The 23,006-nt window shown below is 45.9% G+C and overlaps 1 protein-coding gene across 2 annotated transcripts in view; it reads right to left on the bottom strand.

The window, feature by feature from the left end:
• LOC119386569 (ras-related C3 botulinum toxin substrate 1) overlaps positions 1-23,006 on the bottom strand; it is a 34,661-nt gene that overhangs the window by 6,715 nt on the left and 4,940 nt on the right. Inside the window, exons 2-4 of one of the 2 annotated variants that reach the window (XM_049413180.1) lie at positions 10,987-11,281; positions 7,926-8,043; positions 1,621-1,781 (exon numbers count right to left, since the gene is read on the bottom strand). In XM_049413180.1, the coding sequence (XP_049269137.1) occupies positions 1,621-1,781; positions 7,926-8,043; positions 10,987-11,238 (531 nt within the window). In that variant the 5' untranslated portion in view covers positions 11,239-11,281. Of the gene's footprint in view, positions 1-1,620; positions 1,782-7,925; positions 8,044-10,986; positions 11,292-23,006 lie in introns of both variants that reach the window. The other variant, XM_037653854.2, reaches the window with a different exon arrangement.

The following is a 23,006-nucleotide window of genomic DNA, read 5'->3' as shown; positions in this document are numbered from 1 at the left end:
TGCACTGTCATCAGTTAGGCATCTCCACAAAATCGCGGATAACACGACGATGCATCGCTGTCTAGCAGACGCATCCTCAAGCATCTAAGATGGAAGGAACAATTTACCACGTGTGATAGAAATGCACCAATGCTGTGCGAGCACTTTCTTTTTAAAGCACAATGGCTTCACCTCTGCCAGCTAATAGATGAGTGTGTCTTTCAAACGAGACCAAAATGGTTATACAACTTAACGTGGCTCTGCATGGTGTGCTGTTGAATAGGACTTTTTGAGGTGCTTTGGTAAGCAAAAATGGTCTGGTCATGAAACCGACTTCAAGACCAAATAACTCGGCAGGTATGCATTACATGGGTGTAATATTTTAGAAATAGCTTTTTTAGACCTTCTAGATTATGACAAAAAAATGTCAGAAAATTGTTGTTTTCAAAATTTTTCCGCTTCTCAAACCAGTGTCTCCCTTTACCACTTGAGTTGAGGGTAGCAAGCATATGCAGATTTGGGCATGGCACAACGTTGCACGCAGCTTCCTTCCGGAAACGAAAAATTTTGGTTGACGCCAATCAGCAAGTCAGAAATGTTTGATGATGGCAGCAGCACAGACTCCGAAAATGATTTTCATTCATTGGATTTTTACATGGACAGCGAAAGTGCATTGAACACCCCAAAACGTCAATGGGTATCCACCAGTAAGTTTTGTTTTCATCTCCAAACCATTTCATCACTCCCGCGCTCCAACCTTAACCCTTTGAAGTCCGAAACCCTTTCCCACCTTCCATCCATCCTGGTCCGCACCTAAAAAACACAAAGCTCAAGCAAAAGAAGCTTACTTACTCTTTTACAGATGGTGCATCATGTAGTGAGAAAATGCGTGTGTGAATCAACCGCAAAAGAACTTGTCCAGCAGCACCCGACCACGGACCGCTGCGGCTGTGTTGCATTGTCAGGCAGGGGCCGACAACAGACCGCAAAGGGTTAAGATATCCAGTGCACTCTAAAGCTTACAGTTCTAATCTGCAGTGTCCACATTGTTTGGGCAGGACCGCTTGCCAGTGGCTGTGTGACGAATGAAGTGAAGCTCAAGAAGACAACCGGGAGTGCATCTGGGCATTGTGTTCTAAAATGCGACGTGGTGGTTCGTAGGAACTGTCAATTCCTCCGTGCTCTTTACTGCAGAAATAATCGCCGGCCTATGCAACACAACTAATAAGTATGCATGGACGCATATTCTGAAAAGGCAATCATACAGCAAAAAAGACGAGCCACGGAAAGAAGTGACTCCGGATGAGATGAAGTTCATCGGACTGGTAATATACATGAGTGTCGTGCAAGCGCTGTGCTTGTTTTCATACAGGAGCACGCAAAATTTATTTTCTGGGCTTCTTTCACCCACTGTAATAGCAGCAAATTGATTCAAATTGTTGCTTGCATTCATCAATGTTTCTGACCCTGAGAAAACATCTTCTGCATCCCTTGGGAAGCTGCATCGGATAGCTTCATTGCTCGTAAAACGTAAAAACTACATCAGTGCATTGAAATGGACACGTAATTGGCGACACCTTCTCGATTGGTTTTGCCCTTTTTTTTTACGGCCAGTGACTGTAGAGTGAAAAGGGAACCCACCTGTCGGAGGCCTCTTTGCGTAAGGGCTGAGCACTCGAGGTACTTGATGGCACGAATCTTGGAGCACAGCTTCTGGCCCTGCTCCCTTTTGATTGGGGACAGGCCTTGCTCTGACAGTTGCTGCAAAGTCTCCTTGTCTTCGCGGAGGTCCATCTTGGTCCCTGCACAAGGCATGGCCAACTGCTTACAGCTCAGACCACTTATAACGTAACCGCTTACAGTGCAGTACCGGCTATAATGCGGTTTTTTCTGACTCCCATTTACTCTCCCATAGAACTCCATGTATACGCATACCGCTTATTGTGCAGACCCCCGAGATGAAAGACCGGTTATAATGCGGCTGCCGGAACATTCTCAGAGATGCGAGGGTGCGAGCGTGCTTCTCAGCGGAGATGCGCCGGCGGGGGAGAGAGCGGCGACGGCATTACAAAGGAGGAGGGGACGCGGAACGAACGAACAAGGAGCGGGGGGAGGAAAAAAAAAAAGGGATGGCTGTGGGGGACAGCAGCCCGGCGCAGGTGCGTGGTGTGAGGAGGGGGAGCGGTTACGCGGCCGACGGAGAAGCCTTTGCCCCCTTCGGCCGCTTGACATGCGCGCTTCGTCGTTGCTTCGTCGTAGAGCGCAGATATCGCGCGTGCAACCTCGATTCCCCCGCAAGTAACAATGCTTTGAGACGCGATTGAGCTTTCGCCTTTGCCACCAACAGGCGGACTTACAAGCTTGAGAGACTTTTTCGGGTAGTTGCCGCGGCTGTTCTCCTGATCGCGAACCGAAACTTCCGTTTCACACGTGATGCCCTCGGTTTAGCTCGCGAGTGCGATCTCTTCTACTCCCGATCTTCGTGTTGCCTAGGGCAAGCTTCTCGCGGTGGCATGCCAAGTTGCAACGCGCACGCTAGGCCTAACGAGCGCTAGCTGCCATGTCGGCGGCCGCGGACTACAGAAGGTGCGGTTTGGTGCCGAGTCAATGAAACATTTTGCAATTTTTGCATTTAGAAGGGGTGACTTATATCTTTTACGAAAACGCGGGCGTGCGTGTGAAACACTCGAGTGGTGGTTTGTGGTCGCCACCGTTTTCGACATCGCGGACGCGCAGTGTGTTACCGCGGCGACTTCCCGTGACGGCGCATTTTTTCCGCGTTCGTTATGTCGGCACCGCAGGTCCGCGGACGCTAACAGTTCAACATTTTCAAATGTAAGCAGATGCAAACTTACGCCCCAGTCGCATGCCGCGATAGTCGGAATCGCGCGCCTGCCTGTTGGTCATGTTTTGTACACGTGCAACCTTTCAAAAATGTTGTTTTGGTTATAGTGCGGTACCGCTTATAGTGCGGATATTCGCGACTCCGGCGTTACGTTATAAGCGGTCTATGCTGTAACAACTTTCCATTTGTGTCAATCCCGTGAGGTCTCGAGATCACCGCGCTCCTGAGATCACCGTGCTCCCGGAACACATGGACACAGTCACGCCATTGGGCAACCAACACGAACACATGTACATTTATTAACCTGCTTTTACATCACGGCGAGCTCACCAGCCGAATCTAATACACAATTAGTAACACACTAAAACAACCTTATACTATGCCAATACAACACAAAAGCAACACAACGCACATACACTGAAACCTCGATATAACGAACACGGATATAACGAAATATCGGTTATAACAAAGTAAGTGAAAAATAGTCTTGCAATACATAGTGTTAGGAATATACTTTTGTAACGAACTTTCGGATATAATAAAGTTATTTTTTTGTAAGATGTAACTTCGTTATAATGAGGTCTGAGTGTATATACAAGGTATTGCGAATGTGGCGTTGCGAACGTTCAACTCACAACAAGGGACCCACGGGAAACGAGCCACAGAAGCGTCCCCCACGGACCCACCGCAAGAGACGTCCGTTCGCGCATGCTGCCAAACCCCAAAGCAACTCGCGCTGTTCCCTGTGCGCTGGTCTAACCTGCCAGGTGGCGCTGCCGGCGCCACCGCGCTAACCCTACCCCGCACGAGCACAGCGCCACCTCTCGCTCGGTGGCTGTTAAACCTAACTGCGACTAATACGCAAGACGCGTGTGCACCATGAGGTCCAAATGACTTTACAAGGGGTGAGAGCACCCCCACAATCGTCTTGCGTTAATCCATGAATCCAAACCGCTCGCCACAAACCACAGCAAGCATGACAAATAATGAACACGGAACACGTGCGGTGCACAATGTCAGTGATGCTACTGGCTTAGGCCACTTTGGAGCAGCTTTTGGAGCAGGCAAAATTGCGTTTTGGAGCAGCAAAACTAGCTTTTGGAGCAGGTGCTCTGCCTTCAACAAATCATTCTGAGTCGAAGGATTCTTAAAAAAGTAATAAACATCGACCACAGCAGCGTCGACATCCGAGCCAACAGCACTCTAGCCGCGGGCAAATGAGTTGTGCACTTTGTGCAAGCAGCACTCTCCTACATCTATGATGTCAGGGTATGCTTCCTGCATCTTTTTTCTGAAGCTTTTCATTGCATTAGGGCCATCCGTAGAAAAGCAAATGACATTTTTCTGCGGCAGGTCCATCATTGCTCTCCGCACTTCACTAGCCAAAATTTCCGAAGTCGCAGAGCTTAGCCGGAAAGACTGTAGGCGTTCCACAACTCGCTGCATTTTGTTGGAGAAATGCCTAACTACAACATCAAGTTGTTGGCACCTCTGTTCAGGAAGAGGGGTCTCGTCAATGCTAACAGATAAAACCACATCCGGCTTGTTCAGCTCCTCAGGCACAAGTTTCTTGAAATACGGCCCGAGGCCATCACTAACTATGTAGGATGCCTTGAACCTCTTACAACTAAACTGCTTCGCTGTTTCGGAATCTCCAAATAACTTGGGAAACAAGGCAGTTGCTGTGTCGGCCCACGAGTATGGGATGCCCTTGAGAGTCATGCCAAGCACAGAGTTTCTGTGTTTTTCACGCGGTCACACTGCAAAACGTTCCATGGACTGCCGAATTCCAAAGTTGGCTGGATCGTTTTCGGCCGCTGCAGCCCACCTGAAGCGTCTCAATGACGACTGGTAGCATCAATGTGCCGTTTCATGGCTGCATATCGCTTGACTGCTGCTACGCCATGTTGCCTACAGTTGATGCTTTGATTACAAAAAAAAACACAAAACGCAGTTCCTTCGTCCGCTTGACAACACCATATTGATACAGTATAACCTCATTACAACAGACCTTCATAGTGAAGAGGATTTTGGTTTGTTGTAAAGGGAGTATGTAAAATCCAAGTACTGTTACAACAGACTTTCATGTAAACACTGAATGGGTCTGTTATAACCGGAGAGAATTACGAGCCACAAACATGGTCTTATTTTTAACGGGGGACCAAAAAAAAATGCGATTTTTGGAAAATCGCATTTTCAGTTTCTGTAGCCCATTTCTATCCGATTCCAAAATATCTTCAATGAAAACTACGTAGAAGTGCTATAAAAAATTTGTTTTGCGTCTGCCGACTTGGTGAAAATTGCGGAAATATAAAAAAAAAGCGTTTTTCAATATTATAGCTCGGCAACGGCGCAACAGGGCGCCACCATTTTGGGCTCGTCGTAAAGAGCATTTCTCCGAGTTCAAGTTCTCCGTTTCAGCTGGCTCCTCATTCAGTGTACGAAAAACACGTTTTGGCTGCTTCTGCGGTATTACCGCAGAAGCAGCCAAAACGTGTTAATGCTCGCTTCGGGATCGTCGTCTGCTGCTTGTGCGTCGCGAGGTCGTGGCTGTCGAAAATTGCGCTACTTAGTGACGCGTTCGCACTCGTTCTGTGTTTACGGGTCGACGATAATTTGAAACGCTTTAGTTGGGCAGCTGCAAGCGGAAGCTCAATCATCAGATTACGATAGCGCGCCGCACTCGTCGCGAACATCGCAGACGTGCGACTATAATAGCGTTGACTCGTTGGACCCGCTGTTCGAGGTTCTTCTTATCAGCACTTCGAAGCTTATGACGAAGACCACCGCGGGACAACTCCTTGTACTCGCAATCGAGCATGACGTACTTTGAAACATCGGGCACCGCGGCCACGCACATCGCAACCGAGCTTTCTACTAGATGTTGTGGTTAGGCCTAACTCCGTTCACGGTGCCGATGGACGAGCCAAATCCGAACTTTGCGGGCAAGAACATCGCGCAAGCGGACATGGGAAAGCGAAGAAGCCGTAATGTCCTTCGTCTCAAGCAACGAATCGCATTGCCCGCTGGCTCCTCAGAACCGCGGATGGGCATTTTGCGCATCGGCAGCGGACCCCCCGGCCAAGCTCGCCGCGCAGCGACCGCGCGGAGAAGCGGTGACAGCAGCTCGCAATTTCGCGTGTCAGCGTCCCAAACGCAACACCAAGCACGCTGCGCGCCGTTTTTTTGTCGCTACAGCATAGCTGATCCTTGACAGACCGGGGATCGGCGGCCTTCGTTCTTAAATCGGTACGTCGATATTTGCGGTGCGCTGCTCTCGTCCCGAAAGTATGCTAAGCGATGTTTGAAGTCGGAAGTTAATGACCGTGGTAGAAAAGTCCGCTCTAAAGGAGTCCTGACCACCTTATTGGCCTAAAATTTTAGTCAATTATATCCGAATGTCCGTTGTACCAGAATCCGTTGTAAATGAAGCTCAATCAATGGAAATAATACGGAGGTCGGCATAACGCCGCAAATCGGTATGTAATATCCGAATGTCTGTTGTAAACAGATCCGTTGTAACGAGGTTATACTGTATTTTGTCTCCATTTTCATCACTCTCATGGAGAACGTCCGCGTACGTCCGCGTACAGCGCTATGTCGCTCTCAATGGGGGAACCTCGATCATGTAGTTAGTTTCATTTCTGAAAGTCAGAGTACACCCCTTTGGCGCAGGCTTGGCGCAGAATCGCCAAATTTTGAGGAAATGTAGCAGGTTGTAGCAGCCAGGGCACTTTGGCGCAGTCTGGCGCAATTGGCGCAGCGGTAGCATCACTGCAATGTGCACAATTTTCAGCCAAGCGCCACATTCTAATGGCTCTGTATAAGAGCTAGGTCTGCAGAAAGGGAGCAGCATGTGTGATCTTAACTCGGTGCTTTGCGGCAGGACCTCATCGATACATTCCAGTGTTTTACAATTTCCTGGTGCCAACTTTCAGTGAAACTTCTGATGTCTTACACGCCGAAACAACAATTATAAGGCACGCGGTACGAGAGATCTCAGGACTAATTTTGACCACCTGGGGTTGTTAAAAAAGAATCTAAAGCTAATTAAACAAACACTTTTCACTTCACCCCTATGGCTGCTGTGGCAGAGAATCCAACTGAGAACACAAAAGATATGAAAGCACCAACGTTTAGTATATTGCCAAAATGAAATCTTATAACATCTAATGATATTCATGAATCCATATGGTCATTGTATATACCATAGTTATCAGCCGGCACCTGCAGTAGCAAGCCAGCGATTAACGAGGCTAGCATCTCCAGCATATCAAAATTCTTTCCCCCGTCTCTCTCTTTTTGGCATTTTAAGCCAACTTTGTGAGCCAATCAAAATATTGTGCATTTTCTAAGCATCCACATTTCCCAAGTGTCACACCTTCACGTAAAAGAACAGTGGGCTTCCCTGGCTACAAATGCATCTCTTTCATTGCTATAGTTGTTTACCATCCTAATACTATAGCTATAAGCTTCTCCCACCAAGAAAAAGGGAAAAAAAATGCACAGGTGCTCCCTACATTTTGGTGAGATCAAGCACTTCTGCATGTTTAAGACAGAACCTTAACCCTTTCAGGATAAATGACGCACATGCATGTCCTCCGCGAACACCTTCAAAATGGTCAATGACATACATGTACATCATCAGTTGCATGTTTAAAAAGCGCACCTTTTCCAATTATTTCTCTTACTTGACATGTGCTGTCACGTTGCGGAAATACATGAAATTTTTTTCTAGTGCCGATGTGTGTGTTTTTTTGTTTTTAAATGCTTTACTACAGCAGCGCACAGGCGTGTGACGGCCAGTGTCAGTTTCGTCCTTCGGCCAGTTCCCGCTTCTCGCGCCTGCAAAAGTCATGGCTGTCTGGCTTAGAATCTCTCAAGGTTATCAGTGAAAAAGTTATTGCAATGCTATTTGAACAGCCGTTGCGCAACGCCAATCTTTGTTCAGAGAAGTTTTAGCAAAACTACAAAAACACTTAAAATGCGAAAATGTAACCACGTCATCAAAGCTTATTTCCAAGTTGACATTTTTTAAAGGTACAAATACAGGGGATGGCTTAGCAGAAGATCAATGTAAAAAAAAAGAAAAACTGCTCACCAACAAGAATAATAGGTGCATCAGGGCAGTGGTGCTTGATCTCAGGGAACCATTTGGAGGTGACATTCTCAAATGAAGATGGGCTGACCACACTGAAGCATATGAGGAACACGTCTGTCTGCAAAGCACAAGAGAAAGAAAGCCTTTCACAGCTGTTGGTACATTATGACGCACATCTGGCACTATAAAACAGAAGGTTCTTCAACCTCATATCCAATTTGAACTCTTTTGCCTTTATGACCGTGCAAACTCTGTTCAAGTTAAAGGAGATCAGACTCACTGCACTTCACTGTGTGAGGCACATGCATCGAAATGGCATTCACAGTGATGTGACCAAAGCCACTTCTGGAGCAACTAAACCTTGCTTTGGCGCAGCAAACTGGAAAATGAGTCTGAACATCCGGAAATGTTGCTGCATATCATTCCCCAACCGGATTCATAAATTAGAAACAAGCTAACACATCAACAATTCAATAATTAGCAATGAGTCTTATAAGTATTTGGCAGTCTATTTTTCCGACAATTTTAAGTGGATTAAGCACAGAGAAATGACCGTGACAAAAGCAAATAGAATGGCATATTTTATATGTAAGAATTTCAAGCAAGCTTCACATACCGTGAAACAAATCCTCTACTTCATGTATGACACAACCTTAAAGGGACACTAAAGGCAAACATTAAGTAGACGTTGATTAATGAACTAAGGGTCCAGAAACCTCATAGTGCTACTTTTGTGCCAAGGAAGTGCTTATTTTGAAATAAAATCATGTTTTAGTGGTCTGCATCGCGTTACTGCACTTCAAATGAAAGCGGTGTTTCTCACGTCACTGCTGCCGTGCCCAACGTTGCCCGCCTTTACTGCGCGCCGGCGTGCACCATTCAGGCATCTGGCAACATCACATGCATGCCGCATTTTGTCGAACTTTCTGTCAGAGCGACTTTCACGAGTGCGCGAAACACAGGTGGCAGTACACGATACCGAAACTACCACTGAGACGCGACCATGTGAGTGAAGCAGGGCACTGGGCGAAGCGCAGTTCGGCGAAAACGGAACCTTCAAACCACGTGCGCCGTTCCCCATGGCATCGCCAAAGAGGTTATTTTTTCCCATGAATCAAACAGAAACGAACAAGCAGCATTTTATTATGTATCTCGATGCACGGAACGTTCTTTTTTTATTGCAGCTAGTTTGATTACGAGTGATTAATTGTAGTCGAACTCTCTCACGTCATCGGAATCATTTCCAAAATGTGCCGCTCGTGACGCTCATCGTGTGATACATTTAGTTTAATTTCTCAGTAAGTAGGGCACTGCTGTTGATAATATTGCCGTTTTAGACGTTGTCATACATTGAGCTTTCACTCAAATTGTTATTTGCCTTTAGTGTCCCTTTAACCCCTTGAGGGTTTTCGCCGTACATGTTGGCATAGCGTTTATTTTTAAAACGCGTGCCTTTTTCGATCACTTCTCTTCCTTGGCCTGTGTTGCCACACTTCAAGAATACGTGGAATTTTTTTCATGCGCCGATGTCTCTCCATTGTTGCTTTTTTTTATGCTTCACAAAACGGCGCACTGGCTATCGCTTGCGCAACCAAACGCGCCTGCGGCGCGGTTGGTTTCAAACGTGCGCCTTCTTCAGTCATTTCTCTTGCTTGGAATGTGCTGCTATGCTTTCGGAATACGTGGAATTTTTTTAATGCGGCGATGCCTCTCAGTCTTTTTTTTTACTTTCGAAAGCGGCGCGGCAGCGTTCAGTTGCGCATCGGAACGCGCACACGCGGTGCGGCTGGTTTCGATTTCGTACTTGGGATGGTTTTCGCTTCTTGCGCCCGCAAAGCTGATGGCTGTTTGGTTTCTAATCTCTCAAAGGGTGACCGCTTGTTACTCTCTCGTTTATTGCACCCCGGGGCGCGATTACATCTGTTTCCGTGCGGCGCTAAATTACACAAACGACATCGCTGTGATTGCGTTTCCTGTTTTGGGGTCTCAGAAAAACTAACTACGTCTTGTTGGCGATAAGGCGAAGGATTACTGTAGATTTTTCACTCGTTCTGCTTTCCGGACAGCCGCAGAACCATAGTTTTCTTCCGTGCGCTCACTGATGCAGTTCGCTTACGCTATGGAAGCGCGTGCCGGTTGCTCTGCTGCCGGTGAGTCGAGCAGCGATTCTTCTGATGCGGACTATTCCCCAAGTGCCGAATCAGATCTGATTAATTGGATTTCAGTTTGTCAGACGAGGATTTTTTGACGAGTTCAGACTACGATGACGATCAAGGAGCGATATATGAAAAGCGTGCGTGGCGAGCCATGCTTCAAAAGACTATCACACGCTGAGTTTTTAGTGTTAGAGCAGGAACCTTTTTAACCGGAAAAGTACTCTGGTGTGCTTATTTTTGTATGTCTGTGAGCTATGTTTAATACAATGCATAATTTTTATTTATAAACTTAAGCTTTCTTTTTCAGGATTTTGCTTGATTTTACTGCGAATAAACCATGTGTATGTAACAACAAAAATGATTTTTTCGTCACTTTACGGTCACGAAAAAAGTTTTCGACAATTTTTTTGTTAAATAGAATCGTGTAAAGAATTTATTTCAGCAATAAAAAAATTACACATTTTTGGACTGGATTTCGTGAAAAAATTCGACCCTCAAAAGGTTAACTTAACGCGCCCAATGTCGCTCAACAAAGTGGTGTTACTTGGAAATTTGTGCTTCAGCATTTTAAGTGAGCTATGTTTAATACAATGCATAATTTTTATTTATAAACTTAAGCTTTCTTTTTCAGGATTTTGCTTGATTTTACTGCGAATAAACCACGTGTATGTAACAACAAAAATGATTTTTTCGTCACTTTACGGTCACGAAAAAAAAATTTTAGACAATTTTTTTGTTAAATAGAATCGTGTAAAGAATTTATTTCAGCAATAAAAAAATTACACATTTTTGGACTGGATTTCGTGAAAAAATTCGACCCTCAAAAGGTTAACTTAACGTGCCCAATGTCGCTCAACAAAGTGGTGTTACTTGGAAATTTGTGCTTCAGCATTTTAAGTGCTCACCTGTGGGTACGAGAGTGGCCTGAGGCGGTCGTAATCCTCCTGGCCGGCAGTGTCCCAGAGGCCCAGGCTGACGGGCACTCCGTCGCACATCATGGCTGCCGAATAGTTGTCGAACACAGTGGGCACATACTCGCCCGGAAACGAGTCCGTCGTGTACGAGATCAGCATGCACGTCTTGCCCACCGTGCCATCACCCACCACCACACACTTGATGGGCCGCCCCGACGACACACTGCCGCCAACCTTCTGCATGGCTTCTCACAGATCGGTCCCGAGACCTAGGCAGAATCGTGCCCTCAAGACCACTGAAAAAAACATCAAAGAGAAAGCAGATTAGCTTTTGACAATACCATGAAGCAAACTTGGTAAGCCACAAAAGATAGACAATGAGCAACTTAATAATACTTATTTGTAAAAACCAGTTTCAGCACCCAAACAGCGTTTGCACCATGACATGCTGCCTCATTCCACTCGGGCTACAGCAAGAGTGCAGTTAGAAAGAAAAAAAGGGGGCTAATTTACTTTCTAAATGCACAATCTCTGAACGTCGCTTCTAAACAATGTAAAAAAAAGCTATGCTATGTGCCATGGCATCGGGATGACGCTGACAACACAAGGTCTGCAATTTTCATATGAATGTTAGTATTGAAATTTATCTTTCACATGTGACAGGCACATGGTAGTTTCAACATCCGTCAATACTACCGTATTTTCCGGTGTATAAGTCGCACCTTTGTATAAGACGCACCCCCTACTTTTTACGACTTTCGAAAGAAAAAATGATATATAAGACGCACCTTTGTATAAGACGCATCTATTTTTAACTCAGTCGACATGATAAAACACGACCCACGCAATTGCGAAATGCGTAGTCACGCACGGCACTGAATATCTGTAAGCAGCAGTTTTATTAAGGCGCAGAAAACCACTATTTATTCTACTGGATTTGAAGCCACATCCTCCGGCGCACTGTCAAAAGTTCTTCCGCCTTGGTTGGCAGCATCGCTGGGTTACCGTCGTCAGCCTCTGAGTAACTTTTACGCAGCATTGTAAGCACCTTGAAGCACATCATTGGCACTGCCTGTACTATGGTGGCTACCACACCTTTAGGGCATTACCAGACTTGGCGAGAACACATAAACAACGAACGCGCCGCACGATCGTCGGATACCACCATGGAGGAAAAAAAAAACCAGGAGGGAGCGTCACGTGACATTTTTGAAGCCCAGCCAAAAGAAATGAAACAGGGGCATGCTGGGAAATGAGCACCCTCACGTGATAGGCAAGCGGTGAGAGGGGGGGAGCGGCGTCCGAGGAGGTTGGCTTGTGGACGCTAGACGCGCGCGCTCGTCAATTTTTGTTTTTTGTTCATGAGCCCACCAAAAAAGGAAACGAAACAGGAGCATCATGGGAAGTGAGCCTCGAGCCAGCGGCTTCGGAGGAGGTTGGCGCGGCTTCAAAGCTTCAGAGGAGGAATGGCGCGGCTTCAGAGGCGGTTGGCTTGTGAACGCTAGGCGCGCTCCCTCCTATATTTTTTTCTTTCCTCCATGGATACCACCTACACACGCATACAAAACGTAAATGGCGACCGGAAGGCGGAAGCTGCGACTACTGCTGGACTGCAGCGACGTCTCACACGGAAACTCATGATGATGATAATGAAGTGGTACTTTCGCTTTTGTAACTGATATTGTGGGCGCTACAACGTTACAATGGACCGTTGTGGTGCTCTTTTTTATTTATTGCCTCAGTTCTGTGGGTTTAATTCTTCGTTTAAGAACAAACAATTCAAACAGTACAATGGGGCACGCGACAGTGGTGGCTTTTATTGCGGCCGTAATCTCCATGGTCGCCGCGCTGCTTGAACAGCAAGTAGCTGACACCTAAGATCGCAGCCGCCTCATTGTTACAACAAAATTAGATATATTTTTACGAATGCTCTCGAGCTCAGTTTATCGTACTCATAAATTAAATATAAAGAAATTGGTCTCGCAGAATCGTGACTTTTTGCGTATATAAGACGCACCGTTGTATAAGACGCACCAGCGAAAATCTAGGAAAAAAGGTGCGTCTTATACACCGGAAAATACGGTACTTTAAAGCAAAAACACCATGCACATCAACACGGCTCACGTGTATGTTGCAGATGTTGTGTCATGCTTTGCCATCAACTAAAATATGACAGCTGTGTACTTTGTAACAAGGGCAAAACTTTAGGCACACTGCTTACAGAAAAAAGACGAGCCAATACATTTGCCCTTTCAACAAGTATAACAGCACTATGCAGTCAAAAGAGTTTTTCAACAAGAATAGTTCCAAGCAATGAGCAGACACAAGTAACTGTTATACCAGTAGAACGTTTATTAAGGTAGTCAGAAAGCATCTACTTTTTTCGTCACTTCTTCCTGTCATTGTGGCTGCATACCTGAGGCTGTCAAGAGGGCTATCTGTATCTACGGTCAAAGTTTAAAAACACAATAGAGAAGATTACACATGGTGAGAAAATAAATGCCTCCAAAGGCACAAGTGGCAAGATAATTGCTTCGATAAAGTTGTCAGGGCTGAGACCACACATTTTTTACTACTGTACCATTTTATTGGAGTACAAGCGCTACTGCACTCGCCCACTGACATTTCTTGCATAGGTGTACTTAAGCAGGTCCTGAACCACAGCCAGGGCTTAGTATTGAACACACCTCGGGATACGTCTCCCAGAAATATGCAGACAATATGCAGGTAGGAGCGAAGATATTGGGAGTGCCATATCTCCCATTCCAGTTTTCTCTTAGGTGCCTTCCTTAAAGGAGCACTGACATCAAATTTTAAAGTCGAGATGTGCCATTCATTCGATTGCTCGGCATGCATAGGTCTTCTTGGCCAAATTTGAATGGCGTCCGTCGCGTGGAAGTAATTTTATTTCGAGGGCAAACAGCGTGCAAAAGCTCAACGGAAGATTGATCACGCTGCGACATCGACACTAGTGCTACGTGTAAGGTGTGATACATTCCGCAAATACCATCCTGAGTGACCGGGTTACTGCAGCCGTAACTGTGAGAGGCCGGATAGGTGGGGCCATCTGGCGGTGCAAAGAAGAACCTGGCAAGCACAGAATTGTTATTGTAGAAACCTATCGTATTATATTTCTCCGTTGGTGTGCATTCGCTATGCCGATATTCCATAGACCCCTTTGCGTATACCGGAATGCCGTGCATGCTAAAATTCTCTGATATAGATAATTGAGAGACACCAGCGAGTATGTCCCAAGTGTGCGTCCCCGGGCATCTCCTCATTGCTGCTTGGAACGGCGTCCATTTCTGAATCGCTGTTTTGCAAAGGGTCGAAGCAAAAATGATTCGCGACATCGCGTATCGCGGTGATTCAAAGTTTCAGAATGTCGTCTTCAACACAAGTCGATACTTTTGACGGCGACGCTGGTGACAAGGCATGACTGAATGTGCGCGCCTAGCAGACGAAATGTTAGCTGAGCAGCTGATCCTCACGTCACTCCTTTCTGTAGTGGTAAACTGGGGCGCGGTCTGGAGTTGACCGCGAGGGAGCGCTGCCAGCGCTAAAAAATGGCAGGCTTGCAGGCGTTTTGAATTGTGCTAGGTACCGGTGATATAAAGCAATAAAACAGATAGCTATTCGTCCCTCAGTTGCATTTTCAGTCTTGAATTGCTACTAGGGGGTAGACAACTACTCGTGGATGCAAAAGCTTGACATGCGTAAATTTGATGTCAGTGCTCCTTTAAGACAGAGCAGGGCATTGGTAGGGCGGTACCAGTGGAGGTGCCTATCAATCATATTACATCATTTGGCTTCAATGTTGAATTGTTTCAACTTGACTGTGCTGAAAGGGCAGCCACACTTACAGTTGGCTGCTTCCGACACAGCTGGCCAATCTCTCTGAGCTTCCACCAACACACTGTTCACTTTCCTTTGTTGGACGCGTGCACATTAGTGATGCAGAACTATCGATGGTACTATCGATACTATCGATAGCTGAGTCACTATCGAACTATCGATAGTGAAAAATACTATCGATAGCGCTATCGATAGTAAAAAAATTGGATGGTACTTTTGGCAGTATAAAATCAACAGCGCGGACTCACTGCAGAATAAACTTGGTTTTCCGCGCGCGTGGTACATAGTGGAGACGGAGGAGCAGGCTGAAGGGCAAGAAAGTTGACATCATTGCGTTCTTCACCAGAGTGCTTTGCTGACACATGATCATAAAGTCAAACTGTTCAGCTTTAGCGGAAAGAAAGCCTTTACATGGGGTAGGACTGCGCGGCTTCAAAGTGATATTGCATTTTTTTATTTCAAAATAAAAAAATACCAAGAAGTTAATTGTAAGGTGTAACTGGTTGCTTTTGGATACGAATTTATTGATGGACATATTCCGCCATTTTGACTGCGGAAATAATTAATTTCTCTGCCAAAAATTGCTCATAAGTTAAGCGAAGCTGGTAGTAGGCTATCGCAAATATTTTGGCAATATGGCCGGCCAGCAACCGCCTCATTATTCATGCCGCTATCGATAGTATTGTCACGTGGTTGTGACGGTGAAGAATGCTGCAACAAGACTGGGAAATACGGAGCTCTTTATTTGGGCGAACTTGTGTCCAGAAAATCAAAACTCAAAATACAAGCGATACATGCTGCGCACTGATAGCGGCGGGAGCAGTCGTCAGCCGTTAATTGAGTAATCTGATGATCGGTGGAACGCGTCGTCCTTTATACATCAGTCATCAAACCTTCCAGCGTTATCGGTGGTGCTCGCCTAAGTTCTCGAATAAACTTGACTATTCGCGTCCGGCGTGTAATCTTAACAGAGTGATTTCAAACAATTGTGAAGCTTCTCACACATTGCGGCGCGGTCTGTGTCAAACGTTGCTAACAGTCTTTGTGGGTGAAACCCGAACACGTCAAAGCAAAGCAATAAACACGCGTGGCAGTAATATAGTAATATCGCTATAGTAATATTTTAATATAGTAATATCGTGATATCGCTATAGTAATATAGTTTGTCGATAGTAGCACTATCGATAGTTTGTTTACACTATCGATAGTTTCAAAAAAACTATCGATAGTATCGATAGTCAATTTACCGATAGTTCTGCATCACTAGTGCACATAGCTAGTTTGTGTGCCTGGCTACGTCCTCTGCATGTAGCTTAGTGTTCACATCGCGCCCTCCTCCCCCCGTTATCGACGCTTATGCCTTATATCTGTGTCCCACGGGCACTTTTGAAAGGCCATCCAGTCGATGGCCATTGAAACGCCACAACTCTATCACCTCGATGGAGTTGTCGCACTGCTACACGGCAGTTTTGAATGGCCGTTGAGGGGTTCGGGCATTTCTCGCAAAAATTGTGTAGCGCTGCGTATCTTTAATTTGGTATTCATGTCATCGAAATTTAAATAAGATAAATCCACTTAAATGCACAGATATATATCTGTTATCTTTGTTTAAACATTTCAATAAATTGTTTATTAGTAGTTATGAACACATATTTAGTTTTTAAGTTGTTGAGCTGCAGAACTGTGGTGAGTGAGACACGGCAAGAAGGCACAACGAAGGCAAGCACATTGCTCTTGTTCAGAATGTGTGCAGTTTGCACACTTCAAGTGGCAAAAATACTTTATTAAATAATTCATAACGCTCACATATACGGTTTTTAAAACACACTGCTAAATTACTCTTTTTTTAATCGTGAGGGCACGTTCGTGCTTTATCCGCTTCCCTCGCTCAATGGCCATCGAATGGAGTTGTGGGGTGCTGCGCTGACTCGATAGACTATTGACTCGATAGCCTTCGAAACATCCCGTGTAGCAGCTCGTGCTTGACCGCTGAGTCAACAGACTATCGGAAGGTCTTCCGAACGCCCGTGTGACACGGGCATTGAACATATCCAAGGCACCTAGACAACTATCCCACATTCCCAAGTTAAGACAGTCATTGGTTCAAATGATGTCTACACAATAAGAAACCTTCTTGTTTTGACGATAGAAAGCTAAGAAAACCACATGAAATCATGCTTTTAAATTTCTTTAATGTTCAAGCCTATGAAAAAGTTAGTGTAGCTTACTTCAAATGTAACTTAGAATAGTGCAGGTTTAGGCTAGTCGGTACTGCCTGTTAAGGCTAAAGCGCGAACATATGGATGATGTGAACAAGAACGGACAGGCACTTACTTTCGAGTAGAGCCTGTTGCGAAAAATGCAAGATATACACCGGAAGTGGGTGCAGTGATATGAAATGGCAATGCAAGCATGTTTCATGACTAAACGTAGCAGAAATAAGCAGAATAAACAAAATCATGAAAGATGAACAAAAGATGGTTGCTGTCATACGCCTTAATTCTTTTTCATTTACGCTTGCCCCCGCAAGAACCCTTTTCATCTGCGTCGCACCTGCAATAATCCGAGCGCATAAGAAACACTGCTCGGTGAGCAGGCCCAGAGAAAGCTTCCCACTCCGCTGCCACTGTGTCCACCACAACAAGATAGCCTAACAACAGGTTTTGCACTATGGTGCTATGTTCACGGACATATTTTTCCAGGTTCATTACAACTGGAATCAGACTTGATGCGGCCAGTGTCCGCTTAGCTGTCTAAATAGACAGCAAAAATTGTAGAAAACGAAATAGTTTTTTCCGATGAGCACTGGAACACACCTGTAGGCACTGAGCCAGCTATAGAAGTGCCCTGGGTACTATCAATAAGTAGGTGTGAACATGCATGCCTATAGCCGTTCTTTTTTTAGTTTTCAGATTTTAACACAGATGACGCTATATGCCCGATTGCCGTTCGATATTGAAATGCCGCTTTTTGCCCGACCAAATGTTTGCGTTATGCCCCTACTGCCATGTTTGTAAGAGAACATGGGAGCAGTACGTGGCTCAACACAGCAACACCTTTTGCAGCTCAACTCTTAGAACAAAAATGTTTAAATACACACTCGGATAACAGCTTTTACATGGCAGCACATCACCGTCATGTTGGACTACATTTATTTTAGGTCATACTGGTGAATGTGCAAAGATATGTGATGCAATATATGCCACTGCTGTAAAGTCATGCTATGCGAAGTGTAGCACTGTGTATAAAGGTGTTTTGAATAATTTTGCACCAAATTAATTCAATTTGAACACAGTGCCCAAAACAATGCCACATATGCAGGGTTGTTTGTGTTTTTAAATGACAGAATGTTAATTTTACACTACTGCTGGCATGTTTACTAACAACGGAATGTCATACCTAAACTAAATATTGGCATATAGGGGAGAACCGCACCGAGGAGGGGCACTGCCGATGAATGTGGGGAGAAAACTTTTAAAGGGACCGACAACTGCCCAGAATATGAAATGACTTGACTCCACTGATGGAAAGATTGTCCGTCGCATTGACTCAAACCAACCCTGTTTTTTTCGTGATAGATGGATTTATATTTTTATTTCTTAATTGAAAGTAGCGAAAAATGACCTGTGGCGCCTCTGGTGACAAAAACATGAATGATCCGATGAAGACAGCCACGCGTTGATTGCTGTACATGGTCGACGATTTTTTTTGTTAGTATTGAAATATTGTTCGTTTCTTTATATTAAAAGGTATTACTCTATAATAATGTACATGTAAGCCTGCGTTAGTAGTATGCATTAAAGTGGCGCTGCCTTCGCGTGACGTAATGATCCCATGCTCGTTAGCGCGTCTTGAGCAACTTTTCAGCGTGCTCATGCAACCGTGCACGCAGTTTCCAAATCGCTAAGATTTCGGAGCGACATAGTTTTGCTACCTACACCTCGTCTCAGAAATGACGCGCGCTGCTACTCAATGCGGCCGCGCATATGCGTAGTGATGTTTTCGATGACTTGGCTCGTGCATCAAGAGAGTAACGACGCCGGGACAAGCCACCCATGACACAGGCAACCTTGGACGCATGCGCACACAACGCGGTAGAAATACAGGGAAGGTGTATAATGCCACATCATCTCATTGTAACAGCTTGCTATTTTCAAAAATAGTTGAAAAGCTATAAATAAAGGTGGTTAAGCATAGTTACAGGAACTTCTGCATAAGCAGAACAGTGATAGCGTTCATAAATTGCGAAGAGGGTTGGTGGCATCGCTATCAATTCTCAGCGTTGCTGGAGGAAAGCTGCATCCGTGTTTAGAGCCTTTCAGATCGAAAAGCTGCATCCGTGTTTAGAGCCTTTCAGATCGAAAAATACTGCTCGTAAAATGACTGTGCTTTTGGGATTAACTACTGCTACAAACACTGTGAAGGGTGAGCTTTCTGTCGCGTCGTAAAAAAAATTGGGTAGAGAAAAATCAGTTGTCGGTCCCTTTAACACACCTCTCTGCTCTCCCCTTCACACCGCCTTGAGTTCCCATTGCTTTGCACACACGCTGCACGTCTTTTCGCGGGTTTCATGGCTCGCGAGGCGTTCTAAGAAGATCTGCGTGACTGAGAACTCCTTTCTTAGCTGCAGTGCGGCGAAAGGGCAGCGTCTACTCAGCCTTGTAGGAGATGTGGAGCAGGTAATAGCAGAGATCGTTCTGGCCTGGGCAAATCGCTTTTTGCATAACGAAATATTTGTGGCACAAATGAGACCGAGGAAGAAAAATGAGAGAAGACAGGACAGGGTGCCAGATTCACTACATTTGCCCCAAGAGATAGGATTGCGCTGTTCCCCAAAAAAACATGTATGCTACAAATCCGTGTTGGCTACCACATTTCCAATGGCCAGTGATGCTACCGAGGACTTCTGATTTGGAGCAATTTTTGGAGCAGCAACATTTCTGTTTTGGAGCACTTTGGAGCAGCAAAATTTTCATCTTGGAGCACTCTGGAGCAGCGAATTTTAGATCCTGGAGTGCACTACAGAAGCACATTGCATTAACATTCAAGCACCCGAATATTATTATGGGGCTCTTATGAAGGCTAGAAATACTTCGATTCATTGCAAACCTCATGGAAAAATCTCAGGAGCATAGGCGTGCGCAAGGGGGCGCCCCCCCCCCCCTAATCGCCTAAGAGGGGGGGGGGGGCACAAAATCTGCCCCATACATTGAACCTTCTAGTCACCTAAGAGGGGGGGGCACAAAATCTGCCCCATACATTGACTTAGGGTGGGGGGGGGGCATTGCGATGAACCTTCGCTCTCCCCTGATGGGGAACCCTGCGCACGCCTATGCTCAGGAGAACTCCATATTTCACTCGCTAATGAAAAAATAAGGGCTCATGCAGTTGAGTGTTCTGGATTAACCTCTTTGGCGATTATTTTCGATACTAGCAAATAAACAGAATACCAGGTCAAGAAAATTGTACTTTATGAAATAACACTCTAAGTACACCTATGTGGTTAGCAGCAGACATGGTAGACAAACGCCGTGATGTACAGCAGTGCCTCAATGCCGAAGAGCCACACTGTCCCTGATGCATTCCCCTAAGACAACCCCAAGACGGAAGCCAGGTTCTTTTTCTTCTCGATCGACGGGTTGATCCTCCCCCTCCCTCTCTGCAAGCTTTCTGCACCTCACCTGGTTTTGCGCTAGCTCATGATCGGCGCACCGATCATGGAAGCAGTGTAAAGTGACGATCTCATGTGATGGCGTCATCACGTGACGTCACGACATATGACGCCATGATGACGTCACAAGTTTTGACGATCTATGACGTGATAATGACGCCATCACATGATGATTATTTTTAGCATCAATCGATTGACGCCGCTGACGGTCAATTTTCATGTTTGATAAAGCATCTAAGGCTTTCACATTAATATTGCGTATTGAACGTTAACAGCCTGGCCTTACATACCAAACAACTCCTCCACCATGTCACCTCTGTGCCATGCGCGAAACAGCTTCGCTTATCATCCACTTCACAGAGTGAAATGGCTCCTCAACTTTTTAAAAATTTTTATTGTGATAGCAATTATATGGACACTCTCGGCGGACTTCTGCGGTCGCCGTTGCCGTAATTTTCCGTATAAAGTCTAAATTATTAACATCACCACGCGCATTCGAGCCGTGGGTAAAAGCTCGCGAGCGCTGGCGATGAACGCGGCTGAAGCGGAGATTAAACTAGCCGGCCGTCTGTCTCCGTCGCACGAACGGCGCATGAGATAACATCTTCCCGCTTGCGGGCCTGCCATCGATTGCTTATCAAACAGAGAGGAAACGCCCCACCCGTCTTTCGTAAGGAGCATGAAGGGACGCCAGGGGAGCGGAGGGGGGGGACCGCATCGTTCGAAGGGCGCAGTCGCTTGCGCGCGCGCTATCTCGAGGCATCAGGAGACGGCTCGTAAACTTGCTGTGCTCTCAACGCTTACTTCGCGTTTAGAGAACTCAGAGCAAGAAAACGCTTCGGTTCCTGGAGCGGCCATATTCCCTTAAAGGGGTGGTGCCACTAAATTTGTGGCTTGCGCATTCTTTGCTGTAAGTGTTTCCTCTAGCTCCAGGAAGCATGATGCACGCACCAAGATTCATGTATTCTCGCTAAATAATGTAATATCGCCTTTTGATGTGGACAACTTTCGGTTTCGGTTTCTGGGCACCGAGGTTGGGCAGTGACATAGAAGTGTAGGAGGCGTGGTCACGTGACCACACAAGGCTGTGACGCACTTAGCCAGGAAGCGATCGAAACTCGGCGAGTGATGTAGCAACCGATGTTTTGCCGGTACTATAGTGAATTAGAATATATTCTAGTTCACTACAGCCGGTACGTACGTTGCGGAAGTGGCGGAGGTCCGGAGGTCACTGACGTTACTGCAGCAGACTTGGTGTGACGTCACTACAACTTTCGTTGACCATCCTACAGATCTACGTCAGTATTGGCGCGCTAGCAATGGGTTTCGATCGGGAGAATGGGCATTTAGGTGCACTTTGGAAGTGAATTAAAATATGTTCTAAACGTTTGCTGTGTCCGACCCTTCGTGTGGAATGTCCTTGCATAGAGAGGAAACCTACAACAGGCTTGTTATAGCCTCGAAATGTGATGGCACCACCCCTTTAAACCAGCGTTTTGTTGAGTTACGCGAGATCGGATCCAAAAGAGTTAGCTGCTAGCCTTACTTAGTTTAACAATACAATTTTTTGGTATCGCATTCATTGCTTCGCCCTTAAGTGAAACTGAGTTTTTTTAACCGTTAGCTATTGACCCCTGAAAGCGAGGGGCGGACGTGTAACATGGCGTAGCTGCTTCACTGTGGGTTGTCAGCGACGGGCCCGCTACTGACAGCTGCGCATTTGCGGCTGCTCCTACCAGGAGATATGTTTTTACTAATAAGATGACATTTTTAAAAAAGCAAGCAAAAAGTTCGAATTGGAACCCTAGCACGTGAGCTCGAAAGGTTGGGCCTTTTAGGGGGTATTTACCGCAGAGTGATTACAAACTCGGACGTGCTGGCGGAAGGAATTACGAAAAAGCTCTTCTGGATGAAGATCCAATGATAAAGTATATCTGAGGAAAAGTGTGAACGCGTTTCCACCGTTCGCGTGCTCTTCCATAAACGCGAAGCAAGGAAAATTCGATATTGTCCCATATATCTACTGCGAGCGATCCCAGATTTCATTCCGCGATGTTCGGAAACAGAAGTGACAGACATTTTAGCGGCACGCATGTAGTTATTACTGAACATTGCTTTCCTTACGTGCCGTGCGACGCTTGAAACGAGCCATCAGCAGCGTTTCTGGAACAGACGACGTCCGCCGATGAATAGCCGTCGCACTTTCTCGCTACCGATAGGTCTAGACGTCACGAGCCTCTGCGGAGAGCGCGTTTTGCTGTCGAGCCGACTTGCAGAACAGAAGCTCCGTCGGCACCATGCATGGCATCGTGGCTTAGGTACTCAGAACGCACGCGCGAGCACTATTTATTCAGCGGAATAATTCTTGGTTTATGGTTGCGACTTTATTGGCAGCCCCAAGATCGAGCTGCACATGCTCTGACGCGCCGGCGGTGCGATTGCCGGTGATAGACGCCCCCAAACCCGAGACTTTGGCGCAGTTTGG

The sequence above is a fragment of the Rhipicephalus sanguineus genome, chromosome 3 (assembly GCF_013339695.2).
Source record: "Rhipicephalus sanguineus isolate Rsan-2018 chromosome 3, BIME_Rsan_1.4, whole genome shotgun sequence".
Taxonomy (NCBI): domain Eukaryota; kingdom Metazoa; phylum Arthropoda; class Arachnida; order Ixodida; family Ixodidae; genus Rhipicephalus; species Rhipicephalus sanguineus.
Note: the sequence above shows the minus strand (reverse complement) of the source record. Positions and strands in the feature narration are given on the sequence as shown.